At 37.2% G+C, this 21,703-nt stretch overlaps 1 protein-coding gene across 2 annotated transcripts in view; it reads left to right on the top strand.

Moving 5' to 3' along the window:
• Positions 1–21,703, top strand: part of atrn (attractin) — a 203,256-nt gene that overhangs the window by 65,842 nt on the left and 115,711 nt on the right. For both annotated transcript variants that reach the window (XM_088087328.1, XM_088087329.1), the window contains exons 13-22: positions 424–545; positions 2,154–2,292; positions 3,424–3,605; positions 6,442–6,661; positions 8,203–8,388; positions 11,934–12,179; positions 14,225–14,362; positions 17,038–17,131; positions 19,105–19,157; positions 20,708–20,802. In XM_088087328.1, the coding sequence (XP_087943454.1) occupies positions 424–545; positions 2,154–2,292; positions 3,424–3,605; positions 6,442–6,661; positions 8,203–8,388; positions 11,934–12,179; positions 14,225–14,362; positions 17,038–17,131; positions 19,105–19,157; positions 20,708–20,802 (1,475 nt within the window). The remainder of the gene's footprint in view (positions 1–423; positions 546–2,153; positions 2,293–3,423; positions 3,606–6,441; positions 6,662–8,202; positions 8,389–11,933; positions 12,180–14,224; positions 14,363–17,037; positions 17,132–19,104; positions 19,158–20,707; positions 20,803–21,703) is intronic.

Here is a 21,703-nt window from a genome sequence, read left to right as displayed (position 1 = left end):
CGAAGTGCTGACTGATCTGAACGACTTAAACTGTCAGAAATGAGCAAGAAGTTAAATAAACTCGCCGTGCTTTCGTTTTAATCCTGTAGGTCAAACTCTAAATGAGAAATTACAACAGTCGAAACAGATTATTGAAGTCTGGCGGTGATGGAAAGTAGCTCAGCATTTACTGAAGTCCTGTACTACAGGACACATTTTTGTACTACTCAAACAGCCACCCCCTTTTTTTTACCATCTACATTTTAAAAAAACAAAGTTATAAAAATGTAATTTAAGAGAAAAACAAACAGGAAAAGAGGACAATAAAATGGGCATCTGGAAACTGCACAGTCGAGCTAATAACGTCTCCTTCAGTTCAGTTATTTTCAAATATATTTCTGTCTGTTTTGTTTTAATATTCCATGTTTTTCCAAATTTTTGCAGATGCCGATAATGAGAGATGTGACCAGTATACAGACTGCTACAGCTGCACTGCCAACACCAACGGCTGCCAGTGGTGCTCCGGACAGTGTGTGTCTCTGGGGAGCAACTGCACCTCTGCAACGGTGAGAAAACACACCCAGCTGACCCCGAATACTCCAACATCACAGCTAACGGTTGACACTTTGAGAATTATTATAATGCATGAATAAGTAGTGTTGTGATTTTGAACAGTCACGGGCTCTCTGAAGCACGAAATGATGAGTGCTGGGACACTGTGGGCTCCTGCAGCCAAACACAACTCCACTAAGTGGCAGATTTTATTGTGTTTTAACCCTTTGAAACCTGGTTCATCATCAGTTTTCTTGTGCTGCATTCAGACATCTTTTACAAGCTGTTTAACCCTTTCAAAACTGAGCTGGTGGTGTTGGTGTTATTTCTTTCGAATGGGGTAAAAGGCAGTAAGCAATTTGGCAAAAAATGTCCAACACATGGAAATTAGTGAAAGGTGACAAGAGAAAGACGTTATTGTCTTTTCAAAAGGAATTATATATTTGAAATTATGTGACAAGAAAAAATATACATGTATTTTTTCAAATTATTATTATTTTAAGTTAGTTTTCTTGTAACTGTATGTCTTGTTAATTTTTGTGCTGTGCCAGAATTTATTCTGTTTTAATCCTTTGAAACCTGGATCAACTTAATTTTTCTTGTGCTCCGTTCAGACGCCTTTTCACAATCTGTATAATCCTTTGATATTTAAGCAAATTAGTTTGATTTCTTCAGAAATAATGGGGGAAAAGCAGTGAGTAATTAGGCAAAAAAACAGTGAAAGATGACAAGAAAAAGACCTGATGGTTTTTGGGGAAATTAAAAAAAGGAAAAATGTCCAGAAAGTTATATTTATTATTAAAAAATATATATTTAAAACTGTGTTACAGAAAAAAATACACATATATATATTTTAAATGTTTAGCACCTTTTCTGCCATTTCTTGTTTTTATCTATTTATTTTTTTATCTTTTGGGGTATGGGGAGGTAATTTTAAGTAATTATCTTAAGTAATTGTCTTAAGTAATTATCTTAGGTAATTATCTTGTTAAGTTGCTCATTATTTTCTCCCCATGTTTTTTTACAAGAAATCAAACCAATTTGCTCAGACGGCAAAGGGTTAAGGGGAATACACAGATGTTGTTGTGGCGTTCCTCCTCTTCATTTCCTTCAAGAGATATTACATCTTATAAACCTGGAAATTCCAAATTTAAGTAATGATCAGATGAAGGACTGTTGAAGCACGTTCTTGTCTCTGACGCTGAATCTGATTTGTCAATCTACGATTAAATCTCGGCTCATTCAGAAGCAGTTTGACGCACGGAGACGGTTCATGTGTCTCCTCCGGCGCTCTTATCTTCACTTGTCTTTAAATGTTTGATTAATAAGGGTCAGCCTCTTTGACTGCAATTATTTGATAATCTAACACTTGTGATAACTGCTTTTCTACTCAAATAGCTTCGTTGTCAGTGAGAAAAAAAAATCTTTATTTTAAACAAATTAGGATGATTTTTCATTGTAGCCACAGCACTTCAAAATCTGAAGAATCTGGAACATTTTGTTGCCTTCAATCGATGCTGAAATGCCATTTTATTTTGTTCTCTTCAAAGTCCTTTATGGAGCACGAAATGTAATAGTTTGGCACTTTGAGAGTTGAGTTATTTTCTGTTTTCTCTCCCCAGGGGGCCATCGTGGAGTTTGAAGTCTGCCCCAAGGACAACCCCTCATACGTGTGCAACAAGAAAACCAGCTGCAAGAGCTGCGCTGTGGACCAGAACTGTCAGTGGGAACCTCGCAACCAGGAGTGCATCTCGCTGCCAGGTGACTGCGGCCACTGTGTTTAACAGCATAGATTTCAATTGTAATGTTTACAGCTTTTTTTTATTGCATTTTTTAATATTATTATTATTATTATTATTATTTATATATAAATATATATATATATTTAGATTTAATTAATTAATTTATTTTTATTTCTTGTCTTTTAGGTCATTGTCATTATGTATAGTTTTTTTACCTTACCGTTCTGCGTGCCTTACAGATTGTCCCTCAGGGACGAATAATGTGTTTTTGAATTTGAATGTAAATTTGAGAAAAAACCTAAATGATCTTTTTTAAAAATGAAATTCAACGACTTTTTCCCAGAACGACCCCAACATGAGAAAAAGTGAAACATTGCCTTTTTTTATATTTCCATAAAAGCTGTAAACCAGCAGGGTAAAAATCTTTGCTTTACCTGACTTAAGAATCATTTTCATACCACAAAATGCGTGCACACACACACACACACACACACACACACACACATACACACACACACACACACACACACACACACACACACACACTCACACACTCACTCACACGCACGCACGCACGCACGCACAGTCCAGTACAGAATAATATTTTATGTTGCTAAAGACTGTTATTGTTTCATAAAATGCATTCAAAACTACTTTATGCACATTTTCTACTTTCTGAGGCTACACAAGTGATATATCTTGCTTACAACACTAATGCAGAAACTTCAGTAATAATAAGGATAAACTTATACTTTAGTAAAGGAAACAAATATGACAGATGTGTTGTAATAAAAACGAATGGATTCTGTTGAGTAAACGCAGTCTTTTTGCAATGTAAAAGAGGGAAAACTGAGATAATCGCAAAGTTAATGGTGAATGTTTGGTTGTTACTCTCGCTGCTTTATATTAGGGGTTTAAGTGAAGGCGGCCAATTTGTTTGTTTCAACCTTTAAACCCTGAGCAAACCGGTGCAGCGTCTTTTAAAAACATGGGAATAAAAAAAGTTATAAAAATGATTGACAGATGTATGTGTAATAAAACTCGATAAAAAGATGGATGCCAGTTTGCTGAGTTGGTATCCGGTCCTAAGTATCAGCCTACCGGCCTGTATTTTCTATAGCACCAAGTCTTCATCTGTTCTCTGTTGCAGAAAACGTGTGCGGTGAAAGCTGGCATCTGGTGGGCAACTCCTGTCTGAAGTTCATCACTGCAAAGGACTCGTACGACAACGCCAAGCTGGCCTGCAGGAGCCACAATGCCGTCCTCGCCTCGCTCACCACGCAGAAGAAAGTGGACTTTGTCCTGAAGGAGCTGCAGATCATGAGCGTCGTGGTAAGGAGGACGAGGAAGGGGGGACAGCCCCGGGTATAAACGACCAGATTAGAGAAAGTTTAATTGCTCTTTGGGGGGAAACAGTTTTCCTGCAACATGTTCTCATCCCAACTCGTCACATGGTGCCACTCTGACAGTTTAGGTATCCTTCTGCGTCAGCTGTTTACACTCTGATGCCGTCACCGTGATGTCAACATATGCACATGGTGGATGACGCAGCACGGACCTTATGTTTACTATTACGCAACAAAATCACGAACGGTTTGGTTTTGGTAAAAGAGGTGTTTTTAATGAATTTAATGAAATTGTAAAGCATCTTTGAGTTTCTTGAAAAGCGCTCTATAAATAAAATGTATTATTATTATTATTATAGTAAGGTGTATAAAATTTAAAAAAAAAAACTCAACTCCAGACTGTAAGCGAACTTTGGACTCCCGTTTAAAAGACGGTTGGTCGATGCTCTTTATATTACGTGCAGGTGGACGCGCCCAGTGCCGTCCGGTCAGCCGTCAGCGTATCATAACAACGCCGCCGGTTCTGTCCATCCACGTTCCAGTTGGACCGAACGCAGGCTTTTGGCGTCACGCTCGTACGCTGAAAGCACTGACAGAGCGAGTCAGGAATGAGAACGGGAGTGAATTTGATATTTAGATAAGACTAATCATACAGAGAGAAAGATAGTGGTGTAAATAAAAAAGATGGCTACAGCAAGAAGATGAAAAGTGAAGAATTAAACATCAGATAAATGAATAAGAACGTACCGAACGTAGAGCCTCTTGTTTGTCAGAATTTCATGTTGAAGCGGAGATGCATGTGTACATGAAACAAGATTCCTACGAGATCTGACACGCTGTTTCAAGAGAGAAAACTATAACAATGCACAAATAAACCGTGTTTATTTCCTGTCATCTCAGCCAAAAACTAGACTGCTGTGCACCTTTTTAGTCTCGGCACCTGGATGTCTTTGTAGTGGCTGCCGTCTTTTGAAACCTCGTCTTTTTTTATGTGCAGGTGTTGCTGGTTGGATTCTTTTGTCTGTGATTTTTGCACCAGTGAGCATGAAACAAATCTCCCATTAACAGATTCTTTCCTCGGAGCTCAGACATCTCTTACTCGCTCCATTAGAGCAAAAACACAGAAATCTATCCCCACAATCGACTAACCACAGCCAGCTGCTGTTTCTATCATCAGATGCAGGTCACATATCTACATATAGATGCGTGAATGACGGGGAGGTGCGTGTAAAATGCCCTAAAATGTAAAGCCCCAGAAAGTCATCGACATAAAGGGCACACCTCTTGTGTTATAATGGGGCTCATACAACAATATTTATTGACTTTATAGGCGCTGTTGAAAGAAGTCTCAAATTTTCAAGCTGAGGAGGCAAAAAGTTTGTTTTATTTGGGGGGGTGTCCCCATTATTGTCCCGATCACATCTAAATATATCTAAATATTTTGGTGCACTTGAGTTCTCTGAAGAGTATTACATAATCCCGACTGTGTCAAAAACACGTTGAGAGCACAGCTCTGACGACCCGCTCTGCACTTCAGTGAAACATGTTGTCACGTACAGTTTTTGTGTGCATCACCCAGCAGGCACGAACACCGCCATCCCTCACCGAGGCCACCCATGCAAAAATGTAAGCCACTTACAGAGTGCCCCGGAGCCACCACATGGCATATGTAATGTTGAAGCAAAATAAGACAAAAACATCGGAGTCTAAATCACAAAGCAGTTCAGGGGCTGAGGAGTGTTTTCCATCCATACTAATGCAGTTGTGTAGATTTCCCCTGTTGGCATAAACTCAATTCTGTCGGTCAGTTCCAGGTAATCTTTGCGCTTAAAGGAGGAGAAGAAGAAAAAACCTAATTTCTTTGGAATAATATTGTTTTTCAAACTGTCCTGTTGACAATAAAATGCTGCAGAGACACAGAAACATGCTTCACAGGTCTTCCTGTGTGTTATATTGACACTGCTGGTGCAGTTTAGCAGTTCAGACTATTTCAGATCAATCAATCCGAGAAATGCAATTAAATCCCGATGGAGCAGTAATTCGACCCACGTCTGCGAGAGATCGAGCTCTCACTGTTTACTACTACTGCAACAGAACGGCCATTGATTAGAAATGGGCCGGAGAACAGAGCCTCCCAGGTGAAGTGAAGTAAAGCAGCTTTTATTACGGCGCAGTCAGTCCAAAAGAATTTATGTCAGTCTGATGAAATGTTGCTGACTTGATTCTTTCTGGATTTTATGCCTTCGTGCTGCCGATAGCTGCGGCCAGAGGCTTCATGTTTTCAGGTTGTCCGTCCGTCCATATGTCAGTACGTCCCATTCTCTTGATATCTCAAGCACACCTTGAGGTAAAACAAACAAACATTCACTTAGTCTTAACAGTTAATTGATATGAATTTGGTGTTCAAAGGTCAAGGTCACTGCAACCTTACACCCGTCTCATTCTCGGAAAGACAGTATCTGAAGAAGACCTTGAGGTAGTTTTCTCAAATTTGGCACAAACGTTCAGTTGGACTCAAGAATGAAGTGATTAGAATTTGGTGGCCAAAGGTCACTGCGACCTTATCAAACATAATTATTTTGGTCGTATTGATTTTTATTCATTGTCTCTTTAGTCTTCAGCTACTGTGCAGAGTAACTGTTAGACCAAAAATGGACTGACCCATATTCTATGAAAAGAAAACTACGTGAAGAGTAGAAGAAGAAGGAGGCAGTAGTAGAAACTTGACTGACCTTGAACGCCGTCAAACTTTAAAGAGCGATGAATTTAACAATGTGTAAATTCCTTGTTTTTGACTTTGGCGTGCTGTCATGTGTCCACAGTACAAGGCCACGGTGACGCCCTGGGTGGGGCTCAGGAAGATCAACGTGTCGTACTGGTGCTGGGAGGACATGTCGCCCTTCACCAACACCACCCTGCAGTGGCTGCCCGGCGAGCCGAGTGACGCCGGGTTCTGTGGCTACCTGGCTGAGCCGGCGTCCAGCGGACTGAAAGCACAAACCTGCATCAACCCGGTGAACGGCAGCCTGTGTGAACGGCCAGGTGGGTCTTACAGTACTGGATGGATTAAAAAGCAGTGTGTTATCTTTGAGGAAAGTATGTCAGTGCACATCAGCGCATTTCATATCTGCTAAACAGAAATAATGTGAAGTTTATGTGGGCAACGATTAATATAAAACATTTTTCACCTGCAAATACTGCAGCTTTTACATTTCATGCTAATTCATGAAAACTCACTTGAATACGCAGCCATCACACGTGTACCGTAATTTTCAGGTAAATATATGTTAGATTTTGCTCACATAGGATACATATTGTATTAACCATACTGTATTAAAAATATTGTTGTCATCTTGTTCTTCACGCTCTGAAAACATTTATACTACAGACATCTAATGCTGAGATCAAACTAGATTTATTTCTTTAAAGAGTCACTGTCAAATTAGGCACATTGCCAGACCACACTTTTCTTGTCATTTACAAAAGTGATACATGCCCCCAAATGCACACGTAACCCTTTGAAAGTGGCTTGATTTATTTCAAAAAACATGGGAGGAAAGCAATTAGCAATGAAAAAAGTAATGATCCAAAAATTAGCAAGAAATTAGTGACAAGTACAGAAAAAATTACCTGAAAATTAGTAAAAAATAAATGAATAAATAAATAAAAAGAAGAAATAAAGACATAACATAACAAATAACATAATTTTAAATATGTCATTGTGGTTGTTAGAAATGGTAGTTTTTTTCCCTAGCTTTTTAAAAATAATTTTCAATCATAATTTTTCTAATTTCTTGCAGTTTTTGGAACATTTATAACCAAGTTACTCATTGCCTCTTTTCCAATGTTTTTTAAAGAAATTGCACCAATTTTCACAGGGTTAAAAGGGTAAATACTTGCAAAAGGCATCAGAAAACAGCACAAACAGTGATGTCGTTTCAGGGTTCAAAGGGTGATAATTAATTAGATAAATAAAGTAAAGAACAAAAGGGGTTAAAATAATCTGATGCACGTGCACTGTGCATTTACTGTTATACAAAAGCAGGCCTTATAGTTTACACATGGATGAATCTTTTTGACCACTTTTCATTAAAGACATAATTTTGAGCTTCTGGTTTTAGACAGCTTGGGCTGATCTTTTTTTTATGTCAGTTTTTTAACTTTATGGAAGTTTACCAGCAGCTTTCAAACTTTGTGTTGTGCAGCCATGAGCAGACAAATTATTTTTGCACATATTTTACTATGTAAAATAGCAGAGATGAACTAGAGGCCAAATGAATTTGTAAATAAATAATTTTAAGTTCATTATACAACTTGTAAAATAAAAATTCAGCTGGTTTTGCATCAGGATTCTGACTGTTTGACCTCCGTCAGAAAATGTTTGGGGATCACCTTTGTAAGCTTTTTTTTTTTTTTGCATTTGTTATCCACATTGCCAAACATATTTTTCTGCCCTCTACATAGCACCTTGTTTTTAATAGTCCTGTAGAGTTCAGCAAAGAGAGCACCACCAGGAGGGGTTTGACTTCCCCTGAGAAATATATTAATATAATTGAATATAACTTTGTGAAATTGTTCCACAGCCAACCACAGTGCCAAGCAGTGCCGGACACCGTGCGCCATGAGAACCACCTGCAGCGAATGCACCAGCAGCAGCTCCGAGTGCATGTGGTGCAGCAACATGAAGCAGTGCGTCGACTCCAACGCCTACGTGGCCTCCTTCCCCTTCGGGCAGTGTATGGAGTGGTACACCATGAACACCTGTCCACGTAAGAGATTTCTACCTCTCATATAATCATTTACAGGTTTAATATGATAGTCATTGTGATTCTTGGTTTTTGTTGTTGTTTTTTTATTCATTTACTACAAAAATATATACCGACTGTAAATATTTATACAGAAATCATAATCTGTGATTACATCATTACATGTGATACAAAAAATGTATATCACTCTCTTTCATGACAATTTGCAGTGTAGAAAAAATAAATCTCTGTAACACATTTATTAGTAATGAAGCCCATTACTACCACTGTTATTAAAAAAAAAAAATATATATATAGACTTTCTATCTCAAGATAATGAGTCAGTTTTTCATATAAAAGGAATCTTTCATAATATAAGTTAGTGTTTCAAAACAAAAGGGAAAATTTCTTGAAAAAAAACTTCTTAAAATACTGTGTGTTACTATGATAAAATGACTTAGTGTCTCAAAACAATGATAAACTTTCTTTAAAAACTCTTTAAAAAAAATGAAAAATTAAATGAGAGTTAAATAATAAAATAATGAGTTATATCAATATAATGAGAAACTTACTGAAAATAATTCAGTTAAATAAATAAGTTACTTTTTCAAAAAAATAATTTAAAAAAAATCTAAAAACTTTCTCAAAACAAGTTGATATTTGAACTTAATAAAAACCTTCTGAAAATAATAAGAAACCTTCTCAAAATACAATAAGATAAAGTAATGACTTATTTAAAAAGTCTCTTAAAATAATGAGCTAGTTTCTCAAGAAATGAGAAACTTTCTTAAAATGAGTTAGAAGCTCTGCATCATAACTCAAAAAAACCCAAACTTTGTTAAAATAATGATTTATCTAATAATGAGTTTCACAAAATAATGACTTAGTTTCTTAAAAAATGAGAAACATTCTTAAAAAGAGTTAATACTGCAACATAATGGCAGATTTTCCCAAAATAATGATTTGCCAACTCAAATAATTGAAAACCTTTAGAAATAATGAGAATCTTAAAATAATGAACAGGGATACTTACCTCAACATACTGAAAAGCTGACTTCAAAATAATATTTTTTTTCTCAAAATAATGAGAATCTTTTCCAAAATAATTACTTAATATCTCTGATACTCATTAAATATTTTGAGATACCAAGTTATTATTTCTTATAATAGTGACTAACAGGATCATTTTTTTTTCATCAAACTGGCAGAAATGGGCTTCCATATTTCCGAATACAGAAAACAAGTCAAAACAAATAATTTAAACCCCCCGTGGCTCGACAGTTGTTATAGAGGCAGGATTTTATCTTTCTGCCATTATTATTTTTGACATTGAGTACATCAATGCTGGTCGTAGAGGGGCTCCTTTCATAAATGATGAACAGAGTTCAGAGTTTATCAACCACATTTATGATTAAACTGTTGTAATGTTCCCTCCCAGAGGTTTCATGGAAATTAATATGTAATTTGAAAGTATTTCGGGAAAATAGAATTTGTACAATTAATTATTCATTTATCTTTTAACCGGTGCAAAACAGGTCAGCAGAACTTGCAAAAAGAAGTGAAAATTGTCTACGTGCTTATCTTCATATACGGAAAATTCCAATGTTAAAAGAATATCTACTTGGGCTGAAATTAGGCTTTTCATTTGAGGACGTTTCTGTTTACCCTGTGATTAGTGCCAATTTACAGCAGACCTCCTGGGAAATTAGGAACAAGTAAAATGAGGCGTGATGCTCTCCTCTGTTGTGGTACATCCCCTTTTTTTAATATGCCTCTTTCATCAGTTGACTTGACTCATTGATCTCATCATAGCTCAGTGTAAGAGCCTTTTTTTGCGGTGTTTGTTTTGCAGCTCTGGCATCCGCATCTCTTGAGTCAAAATGTATTGATTTTACACAGAGTGATGACTTTTAAGTACGCACAAATCTCTTTGCATTTCTTATGCCAGTTACCCAGTTCCTCTCCTATTTATTCCAAACAAATTACCGTTGCTACTGACGAAAAAAAACACTTAACCGTCTGACGCATGAAAATGTTGCAGCATTCCTATTTAAACCTCTGATTAAGCTGCAACGTCTTCATGCATAACCACCAACCTCGCAGGCAGGATTCAATCCGTTTAAGGAGGAAACATGAAAATAAAAACACAGATCTGTAGTCCACTCACGTAACGCTTTAGCTGCAGTTAATGTACTCAACCACTTGAGCATATGTAGCGATCCTCATCAGACTCTAAAAAAAACAAAAGCATACCCTAAAAGGCAACATTTTAAATAACCGTTGCTCTCTGGAGCACAGAATCTGTAAATGTTTGCTTTTTTTCAGCCCTCATTTAGCCGAGCGCATTAAAGCGCGGCCCCTCCAGTAGATGAGACAGGGATTAATAATCTGGTTTAATAGTTTGATAACTTAGTCTCCGTCTGGTGCTTTGTTGTTGTACGGTGCAGCAGAGAACAATTTTCATTTATTTAACCTGGCAGGTCAATTAAGTACAAATTGTTGCTTACAGGCATAGGCAGAGAAAGCCCTCGAGGGCCGAGAGTTAGGAATTAAAATATAGGCAAATATCTATGGAGAGCAGGCGGAGAGAGGCAGTGGCCCCGGAACGAGCGAAATTAACTGTTGAGACTTGTTGATTTTGTTGTGGTTGTTGTTAATTTAAACTTTTGGGAAGGCTGGACCCAAAAACAAACTTACTTTTCACCAACACACATATGGCAGTGACTGAATAATTGAAATATTTAGATCGGGGACACTCAACGTGCTTTGTTTGGGGGGACCAGGGGCCAGTCGCAGTAACCCCAAACATGTTTTTAGGATTTTAGGACTTTTCTAGAATTTTAGGACGTTTCTAGGATTTCAGAATGTTTATAGGAATTTAGGACATTTCCAGGATTTAAGGATTTTTGGGGGATTTTAGGACATGTCTAAGACTTAAGCAAGTTTCTAGGATGTGAGGACATTTCTTGGACTTTAGGATTTCTCTAGAATTACAGGACGTTTCTTGGATTTTAGGATATTTCTATGATTTTTTTAGACCTGTCTGGGATTTTAGGACATTTCTAGAATATTAGCTTGTTTCAGGATTTCAGAATGTTTCTTGGAATTTATGACATTTCTTGCATTTTAGGAAATTTCTGCAATTTTCAGAACTCCCTATAACTTTTCTATAACATTACAAGGATTTTAGGACATTAGGGTCTTAGGACGTCTTTTGGGGGGGGGCGTGGGGGATTCACAACTGGCACGCTTTTTGATAAACAAGCTCTAATTTGATGCTGTTTTATGCACTCTGGTAACTTAAGCATACTAAAAGTACAAAAACAATTCCCAGTGTGAATCACTTTATGTTTTTTGTGAAGTCAAAAATGGTTGTAGGGCCACCCAGCACCCTGTCAGTGTCCGGATTCGGCTGGCAGGCCATAAGTTGAATATCACTGCTTTAGTTATACAAGGAAAGCTCACTGAGAACGAGCTTTATCTTTACCCTTGTAACCAGATAAGTCTTCACAGTTGTAAACATCCTGCATTGTTTTATACCCGCTGCGCTGTTGTGTATTTTGCTGCAGCGGAGAACTGCTCCGGGTACAGAACCTGCGGCCAGTGTTTGGACCAGCCGGGCTGCGGTTGGTGCACCGACCCCAGCAACACGGGCAAAGGTCAGTGCATCGAGGGCTCGTATCGAGGGCCCTTCCAGACCTCGGTCCCGGCCCCGTCCACCCTCCCCGGCCTGCCTGCTAGCCCCCAGCCGGCCCTCAATGCCAGCATGTGCCCCAGCGAGGCCAAATACAACTGGTCCTTCATCCACTGCCCAGGTAGGAAACAGTTAGTCCGAAGATGTGTTTTGGAATCAAAGATAATAACCATCTGAAAATACTTATTTCTGTTAATGTAGTGTATAAATGCTATTTATTTATACTTAAAGGGTAATAAGTATACATGTTAATGAAAGTACAGAGGTGGAAACTGTTTTTTTTTTGTTTTTTTACTCCTTTTTGTTTGTTTTTATTTTGGAAAGCTCCCTTTAGAGCCAAAGTCAGCACTAAACAACAGTTTTCTCAGGTTGAACCTCTCGTCATCAATAAATTGATTTTCATGTGTAAAGTCATTGAAGTGCCTTGGTAATGAAAACAGCCAACATAACTTAAAACAGGACTGGGGATAAATAATTGATTTAGCATATTAGTGCGATATTTTGCTTTGCAATATTGTGTCAGTACATGGGCGTCAAGCATGGGCATAGACTTTTAGATAGATAGATAGATAGATCATGGATAGATTTTTTTATTTTATAAATAATAAATTATTAATATTGCAAATACAAACTAAACTTTCTGTAGCCTACAACAATCATGAAATGTATTGGTTTTTCAGTCTGCTATGAGTGATGGAAGTAACAGAAATTAATTAATAGAAACAGAGGTGATGAAAATGCACGTGAGTTGAAAAATGGCATGGTTAGATTGATAAATTATCATGATCATGATTTGGTTAATTTAAAGCTGATTTGATTAAATAGTTGTGAAGTGATGATAGCAGAGACATGTTTCATCAATTTTAATGCAAAATTGCATTTTACCAATTAAGGAAAATGACTTTGAGGGTGCGAGTAAGAAAAAAAAATTTGCAGTGATTAAAATGTTCGCGAGTAAATGATGAAAAATGAGCTTGCGGCAGACGTGACAAATATTGTTGCTGTAAATGAGAAATGTCAGCTGGATGCTGTGAATGATGGTAGACAAATTAATCAAATCACATGGTGATTCATCACTCTTTTTTATATTTCACATCCACCCTTACTTGAAAATAGTTTTCAATTCACGTGTATTTCATCACTTCCGTTACCGATTTGTAGACAATTTCAACACTTTAATTTTTTCAAATTATTTTTCGTGACTTTAAGTCTTGTATGAATGATGAGAGCTAATTTTGTGTTGTGAATGATGAAAGTAAGACAGGAAAAATGATGAAACATATCTTTCAAGTATAGTCTTTTATAATGAATTCACAATTTTATTAATAATGAATACAAATATATATTATGCCAGATGCTTTATGTTTTCCGGTTGTCTCTCCGTCCGTCCCATTCATTCAAGGCGATGTCTCAATAACGCCTTTATGGAATTACTTCAAATTTGGCACAAATGTCCACCTGGACTCAAGGATGAACTGATTTGAATATGGTGGTCAAAGGTCAAGGTCACTGACCTCACAAAACACATTTTGGCCAAGAATTTATATGCTAATCATGACACCATATAAAAGGATAAAATCAATAAATTATCTTTTTTTATTAATTTATTAATTTTTACTTCCACCCTTCATAGTCCACGAAATACATTTTGCTGCAATAAAATTGAAGTGAGATGAAGAGACTGAATACTTATACTTATAATATCTTATTTGCAGTTTAAAATAGGTAATAAATCATAATGTATGTAAACAAAGTATGTTGATAATCTCGTATAAGGGGGCCTCCTCACCATAAATAACAGTGTTTGTCTGCTTACAGGGAGTGTTTAACTCATTGATTTTGGTCTAAATCTAACAGAAGTATCTGCAGTGGCTATTGTGACTTCTCTGAAATTAATATATCTGTGCGATAAATCTTCACAAATAAACCTGGCAGGCATAAAGGATATCAAAGTAACGATATTTGTCACACAAGGACCTCAAACGCAGCACCATCAGACAGTTCAGACCTCACACAGATCCCAGACCGCAAATTACTTCCTCTACTTCCAAATTAACATACAAATTCATTCCTGTTTGGGCCCGGGGCTGTTTATTAAAAAACTTTTTTTTTTTTGGGTGTGTGTGTGATGTTCATGCAGTGTGTGTTTTGTTTACTCTCTGGCAGCTTGTCAGTGTAACGGTCACAGCCAGTGTGTCAACGAGAGCGTGTGCGAGAAGTGCGAGGACCTGACAACCGGCCGGCACTGCGAGAGCTGCATCTCCGGCTTCTACGGAGATCCGACCAACGGGGGCAGCTGCCAGCGTGAGTATCCGCGGCTCCGGTTCAGTCCGGCACTAAATCAGGCATTCGGTCTTCCCTCGCACGGCTTCATTTAACGTGTCAGTATTTTACAGTTCAGTTTTATGCCTGCCATTTTCCTGACTCCTGGCTGCACAGTGAAGCAGCCCTGTGGGATATTTTAGATTTACTCCGCTCTGCAGCTAATGCTGACAGTCAGTCAATCGGACAACAAATCAATCGTCTGTTTCTTCAACAGCTTCATTTAGCTCACCAATATATTACAGCCACGGTGCACGTCAGGGGTACTCAACCTGCTTTACATGGGGCCGCTTTTACAAAATGACAGGAGGCCAGGGGCCAGTCCCAGCAGCCGCCATACATGGGTCTAAGATTTTTCGAGGATTTTAGGACATTTGATTTTAGTATCTTTCTTGCATTTTAAGACATTTCTCAGATTTAGAACATTTCTAGAAATTTTATGACATTTCTGAGATTTCTTGGATTTTGGGACATCTCTAGGACTTCAAGATGTTTTAGGATTTGGGGACTTCTCTATGATTGACTCTATGATTCTAGGATTCAAGGATGGTTTGAAGATTTTTGGATGGTTCTAGGCTTTTAGGACATTTATAGGCTTTTATGACATTTATAGGATTTCAGGAAATTTCATCATTTCTAACATTTAAAGACATTTTTAAGATTTAGCAAGTTTCTAGGATCTTAAGACATTTATAGGATTTAAGGATATCACCAGGATTTAGGATGTTTCTAGGATTTTAAGATGTTTTAGGAATTTAGGACATTTCTAAGAATCAAGGACATTTCTAGGATTTTAGGACATCAGGGGCTTAACAAGGACATTAGAGGGTGCGAGGATCGTTCACTGGCACTAATTTTGATAAACAAGCTCTATTTTGATTTTGTTTGATGCACTCTGGCACCTTAATTTGCGAATACAAAACATTTCCCAGTGGGAATCACTTTAATCACTTTAATCACTTTATTTTTAATTCTGATTAAGACAATGGTTGGGTCCACCCGGCATCCTATCAGGGGCCAGATTTAGGCCACAGGCTGTTACTTGAGTGTCAGTCGTGTATGTTTTTTGGGTATTTCATCATAATTTTTTGGGTATTCTAATTCTATGCATCCCTCTGAAATGTATACAGTGTTTACTTGCTCCTACATCAGTGACAGCCATAAACCAGCCTCTCTGCATGTCTTTATCTTGTCAGTAATGTGCATTCCTTGTTTTTGCTTCTTATTTCTGCCTCCTTCTTGCAGCGTCGTGCCCCCTCTGGGACATTAAAGGCTTTCTGTTTATCAGTGTGACTCAGGAGGCATTATGAGCCGCAGCAAAAAGCGCACAATCAATACCTCAAAGAGGAGACGATAAACAAATAATCAAGATAACACACATCAATAAATAAAAATAAAACCACAGTGTGGCTTGTTGTTCCACCAGCTGTCCCACGTTGTCATACACAGATTTCTACATCAGTCGCAGCTGTTTGTACCAGGAGGCCCGGCCATCTTTAGAAAAGATGAACTGATTTAATGCAAACATTAACATTTATGCAGGTGTTATAAAACCGGTTCTCAAAGTTACCAAACCTAATAGACATTTGGCATCTGTTAACGGACACAAAAACTGTCCCTCGGGACGAGGAAAGTCACCTCGGATGGGGAGGGAGCCAAAACTCGTTAGGGAGGTACAGCGTTTAAGTTCACCTCTGTGCACAGAATTGGCTCTGGAGGTAAACTTCTTGAAAGTGGTAGCATTTTTTATTTTCCTCCTGTCCTTTCCCTGGAGAATGAGCCAGCTGACCCCAGTGAAACATTCAGAGGGGGCAGAGTTTCCATCGATTCTGTCAGTCGTGTCAAATACTTTTATTAGGCTATTATTAGGTTCAAACATCATTTTTGTAACATGACAATCAAAGGTTTTTAAACTGAATCAAATGCGCTCAATTCACTTTTAAGTAAGTAGTCTTGGAAGACACACATTAAAAGAGTTATATTATGATTTTGCATGGCTGCTACTTTGGTCACATCTTGTAAAAGAGATTTTTGATCTCAATGAGACTTAAATGTTTAATAAAGAAACTGTTCCCATTCTGTTATCATGAAGGATCTTCCTATGCCATAAAATAACCCCAAGGAGCAAGGAGACACATTAGCACAATGAAAAGCATCGTCTGTAGAAAAATCAAGGCAGGATTCTCGCGTGATCTTATGATTCTCACGTGATTTCACAAATCCAGCTGCCTCGCAAGCTAACATGCTTTTGCCAGACTTGGAGGAGGAGAGTGAGGTTGTCAATGCAAAAGCCTGTAACACTTAAAATGATCAATTTTAAGCTTAAATTTTAAAATAATTTTGAATTTAATGTTTTGTCTCTTTTATTTTTTACTTTAGTGTTTGGATGGAAGTTCCAAACAAAAGAAGAAAATTAATTAAATTAGTCAAATGTATTTAAGCACGTTATGTTTTCTTTTTTAGCTATTTCTCAACTGAATATACACAACAATTATTGTTTGGCGATATTTATGCTGTACAATGACAATTACATGTACTGTTAAAGAAGGTCTTGGCCATTTTGCACACCCCTAATAGTAGTCATTTAATGTTAAATCGGGTTGGTGGTACAGCTTTACTGAATCATTTTAATTTTCATTTTTCTCGTCTTTGTTCAGCCTGCAAGTGTAACGGCCACGCCAGCATGTGCAACCCGAACAATGGCAAGTGCTTCTGCACCACTAAAGGCATCAAAGGAGACCGCTGCCACCTGTGAGTTTCACATTTTTCTTTCACTCTTTCCTGAATAAGAAAACCTTGTAACTGTCATATCTTGAACACCTACCGTTGAATTTTTGTTGGGAGACTTTTTTTCTCCAATGGTCCACCCCATGCCAGTATTTATGACACAAAGTGCTGAAAAGAACTCTTTTTTATGAACTCTGTAACTTGACCTCACCATGAGGCTGCTATTACTTGTGTACTTGTGTTTTGTCTGAACATCATTGATGTAAATCTGACATCAACATTTATTCTGTGCAAAAATATTGAACCACTCAAGGATTTTGTTCAGGAACTTTCACAAACACCTGCAGGCCAACATGTTAATGTGTTTTAAGAAAAGACTCAATAACCTCCATGTCCTGTTTCTCTCACTGTAATCGCAGCTGTTCATTAGTGCTGGCAGCACTCATCGTAACGCTGGCCTGTATTACCGAAGGGCTTCCCAGAACCCATTAAAAACTTAAACTCACCCACAAATATAAATTAGGCTGTATTTATATACAGAAAGTGCCAGTTAGTGAAATTTGTCCGTTTCACATGGCCTTCGTTCACTCTTTATCTGTTTTCAAGCCTCTATGCTGAAGATAGATTTGGGTTGTCCTTCTGTCTGTCTCCCATGCTCATGATCACAATATCTCAAGAAAACCTTGAGGGAATTTCTTCAATTTTGGCACAAACATCCACTTTAACTCAAAGACTAACTTATTAGACTTTGATAGTTGTAGGTCAAAAGGTCAAGGCCACTGTGACCATTTCTGTTTCATTCTTCTGATCACGATATCTCAAGAACACCTTGAGGTTTGTTTTTTTTTTCAAATTTGGCACAAACGCTAACTTGATTAGAAGTGATTAGATCTTGGTGGTCAGTGTGAGCTCGCATTGGTCTCATTCTTGTAAACGCAATATCTCAAGAGTAACATGAGAGGATTTCCTCAAATTTGTCACAAACATCCACTTGGACTCAAACATGAACTGATAAAAACTTGGTGGTCAAAGGTTAAAGTCAGTGTGAGCTTGCATGCATCTTATTCTCATGAACATACTATCTTAAGAATGCTTTGAGGGAATTTCTTCAAATTTAGCACAAACATCCACATAGACTTTACAATGAACTGATTCGGATTTGGCGGTCAAAGGTCAAGGTCACTGTGACCATCTCATTCTTATGAATGTTGCATGTCAAGAGCACCACAAAGTAATTTCTTTAAATTTGGTACAAAAATTCAAATAGATCCAAGGATGAAATTTTTTGATTTTGAAGATCACACATAAAAGGTCAAGGTAGCAGTGAGCTTGCATCTGTCCATTCTCATGAACACGATATCTCAGTGATGATGCTTTGAGTTAATTTCATGAAATTTGACACAAATGTTCACCTGAACTCAAGAGTGAATTGGTTAGAAATTGGCAATTAAAGATTTGACACAAACGTCCACTTAGAGTTGAGAATGACCTGATTAGAATTTGATGGTTAAAGGTCAAGGTCACTGTGACCTCGGAAAACATGATTTTAGCCATAACTCAAGATTCTATTTGCCAAACATGTCAAAATTTCATATAAATATTTCATAGAATATAACGATGATGTGCTGAAATTTAATAACCAAAAGCTAAAAGGTCAATTTGACTGTGACATCATAATGTTCCGAAAAAAAAAAAACAGTTTCCTATTTAACATAATATCTCAGGATCACAACGGAAGATATTTGCTCAGATCCTGAATTGCTGACACTTATTTTGAAACTGTGCTGATTGTAGAGACCTTCTGTGCTGCGGGGGAAGATGTGTGTGAAGCGTCCATGTTTTCACCTGATATTTGTGTTTAATTTCTCCCGCTTTGTTTATATCCGCAATTTTATTTCCTTAATTCACCTTTTTCCTCTCGGTCTTCTTCTCTTCCGTCTTTTCCCCGTGTTGCGCCTCATTTCCCTTCATCTATCGTCCACCTCTCTCTCTTTCAGGTGTGAAGTCGAGAACCGTTACCAAGGCAACCCGCTCAAAGGAACATGCTACTGTAAGTGGAATTCCAATTACCAACTTCAGTGAAGAGTGTGTGTGTGTGTGTGTGTGTGTGTGTGTGTGTGTGTGTGTGTGTGTGTGTGGCGGGTCACATTAAGAAACCACAGTGAGGCCTCTCCCTTGTTCGGGTCAATGCCAAGACAGTTACATGGCTCTTAAATCAAAGTAGGTCTCAAAGTAGTTTGATGTTTAAAGAAATAACAGCCAGAGGAGAAACGGCTTTTTCAAACAAGTCGCAGGTGGAAAGAATGGAAAGTGAGCCGCGGATGAAAGTGAATCACTGCAGAGTGTGCTGGAGCTTGTCTTTCTCTTTTCCCTGCTGCTGCGATGACGGACATTTTGCCAGAGACTGCAGCGCAGTGATCCACACTGCAGATTAGTCTCTTGACGTTATTATCCTTGTCAGTTGAGATTATGTTTTGTTGAATATGATATTGTAGAAACCATGGGATTTAACTTATTTTGTCCTCCATGAGCCTCAAACACTTATTCCTCATTATTTTAGAAACTAATTTTTATTCTTCTGCACCAGAGACAGCTTTTACTGGGGGCACTATGTTTTCTGGCTGTCCATCCCTCCGTCTGTTGTTTTTCTGTGTTTTCTCTTCTTTTTTCCCCAAAATATATAAATAACACAAAGTCACAAATTGAGAGCACAAAAACACCAATTTATATAACAAATAACTCAAAACTAAGTTAACAGACAATAAAATAAGTTTGCACGTAATGATTCACTTAAAAATGTAACTGATAAAGTTAAGTACAACAATACAATAAAGGGGAAAGAAAGGGACGAGAGACGGCAAAGTGTTAACCATAATGACGCCGTCTATTATAAAACTAGTGTGGTGAAAATATGGAGATCATGAAGGCCGTTATTCAGTCATACAGGATGTGAGATTCTCTGCATAGTTATTTATATTCATATTTAAATAAGTATTAAATAAATGAATATACATGCCTGTGAAATAAATCCTGAAATGAATAAATTATTTATTTTATACAATTAATATATATAAATGATTGTAAATATAAATATATACCTGGCTCATAATAATTCAAAACAAATAAAAAGTATAGATTTTTTTTTTTTGAAATATTACTTTTTTAAAGAACTTAAACCTCAGTCAAAGCTCACAGCATCATATTTTGACAGCACATCATCGCCTGTCGATTATTTGACAAAACATCATATATTCGATTAAATTCTTATAAAAATCGATCATTGATTAATTGTTGTCTTCCCTGTTAGTGACAGTGATCTCCAGCTCTGGATTAAAACAGGCTTGCACACATACTGCCATATCACCCACCCTCTATCATGACCTTCATCACAGCACACGCCGAAATCTTCAGGTCCATCGAAAAAAGTCAATAGAATTTTAAAGAAGAAAAGGGGCTCTGGGTAATTTCCTGCCCGCAGCGCTGTGTGAAAACACGTTCTTGTGTGACTTTCAAACTAAACTGATCGAGCTCTTCTTCTTCTTTTGTAATCTCCACCACGCGCTCCCACACCCACACCGCCGGCTCCATCACTTCAAACAGACACGCTGCTCATCGACTACCAGTTCACCTTCAGCCTGTCGCAGGAGGACGACCGCTACTACACCGCCATCAACTTCGTGGCCACACCTGAGGAGGTATGTCTGACAGTGAACGCCCCGCCGCCACAGCAGCTGTCACTTTTATTAGGATTAAAGATCGTGAAGTCGGCACCAGATGATGATGATGGAGATTAGTTTTTTCTTTGTCTCACCTCAGTTATTGTCAAAACTTTCTTCCAAACACACTTTTCCAGTTATGCATTTACCAGTTTGATAATTAAAATAAAAATGGTTAATAATATGTAATAATAAGAAAGTTGGAAAAAATATAAGATATAAGAGTGACCTGAAAAAGAACAAATATAATAATTAAATGTTGTCCAGTGGAAATTATGTACTTTCAACATGTCAGCATTTTCTGAGTCCTGTTTTCAGCTTTGTGAGGAAGCTTCTATGGAGGACAGAAGCTGCCAAAATCAAAAATAAATAAATGACTCAATAGATAAATTAACATGCCATTAAATGTATCAAGTAATTATTCAAAAATAATTCTTTTTTTTATTTATCTACCTTCAGAGTAATTCCCTATTTATTTAGTTTTCTAACCAGATTTCTTTCTGTCTGTTTATTTACATATGTATTATTTACATATGTATTATTCTTATTATTTTAAATTTTTGCATTTATTTTTTATTTACTTTTGATTTATTTTTAAATTTTTGCATTTATTTTTATGTGTCAATATACTTATACTATACTATTTACTTATTTATTTATGCATTATTTTTCCACTATATTTAACCCCCTTAACCCCCTTTTTATTTTTATTTAATTTAACCGTTATTTATACTAGTAATCTCACAGAGACACAAGGTCACATATAGAAAGAATAAATATATTAATAAATATATATGTAAATATTTATTAATTTATTGAAGTTATTTATTTCTGTAACATGTCTTTATGCATTTCCTCATGCATTTTTTTCTTCGTCATG

This window comes from Plectropomus leopardus, chromosome 14 (genome assembly GCF_026936395.1).
Source record: "Plectropomus leopardus strain MGB_pleo_1.0 chromosome 14, ASM2693639v1, whole genome shotgun sequence".
Taxonomy (NCBI): Eukaryota; Metazoa; Chordata; class Actinopteri; order Perciformes; family Serranidae; genus Plectropomus; species Plectropomus leopardus.
This window is presented reverse-complemented; position numbering and strand designations above follow the sequence as displayed.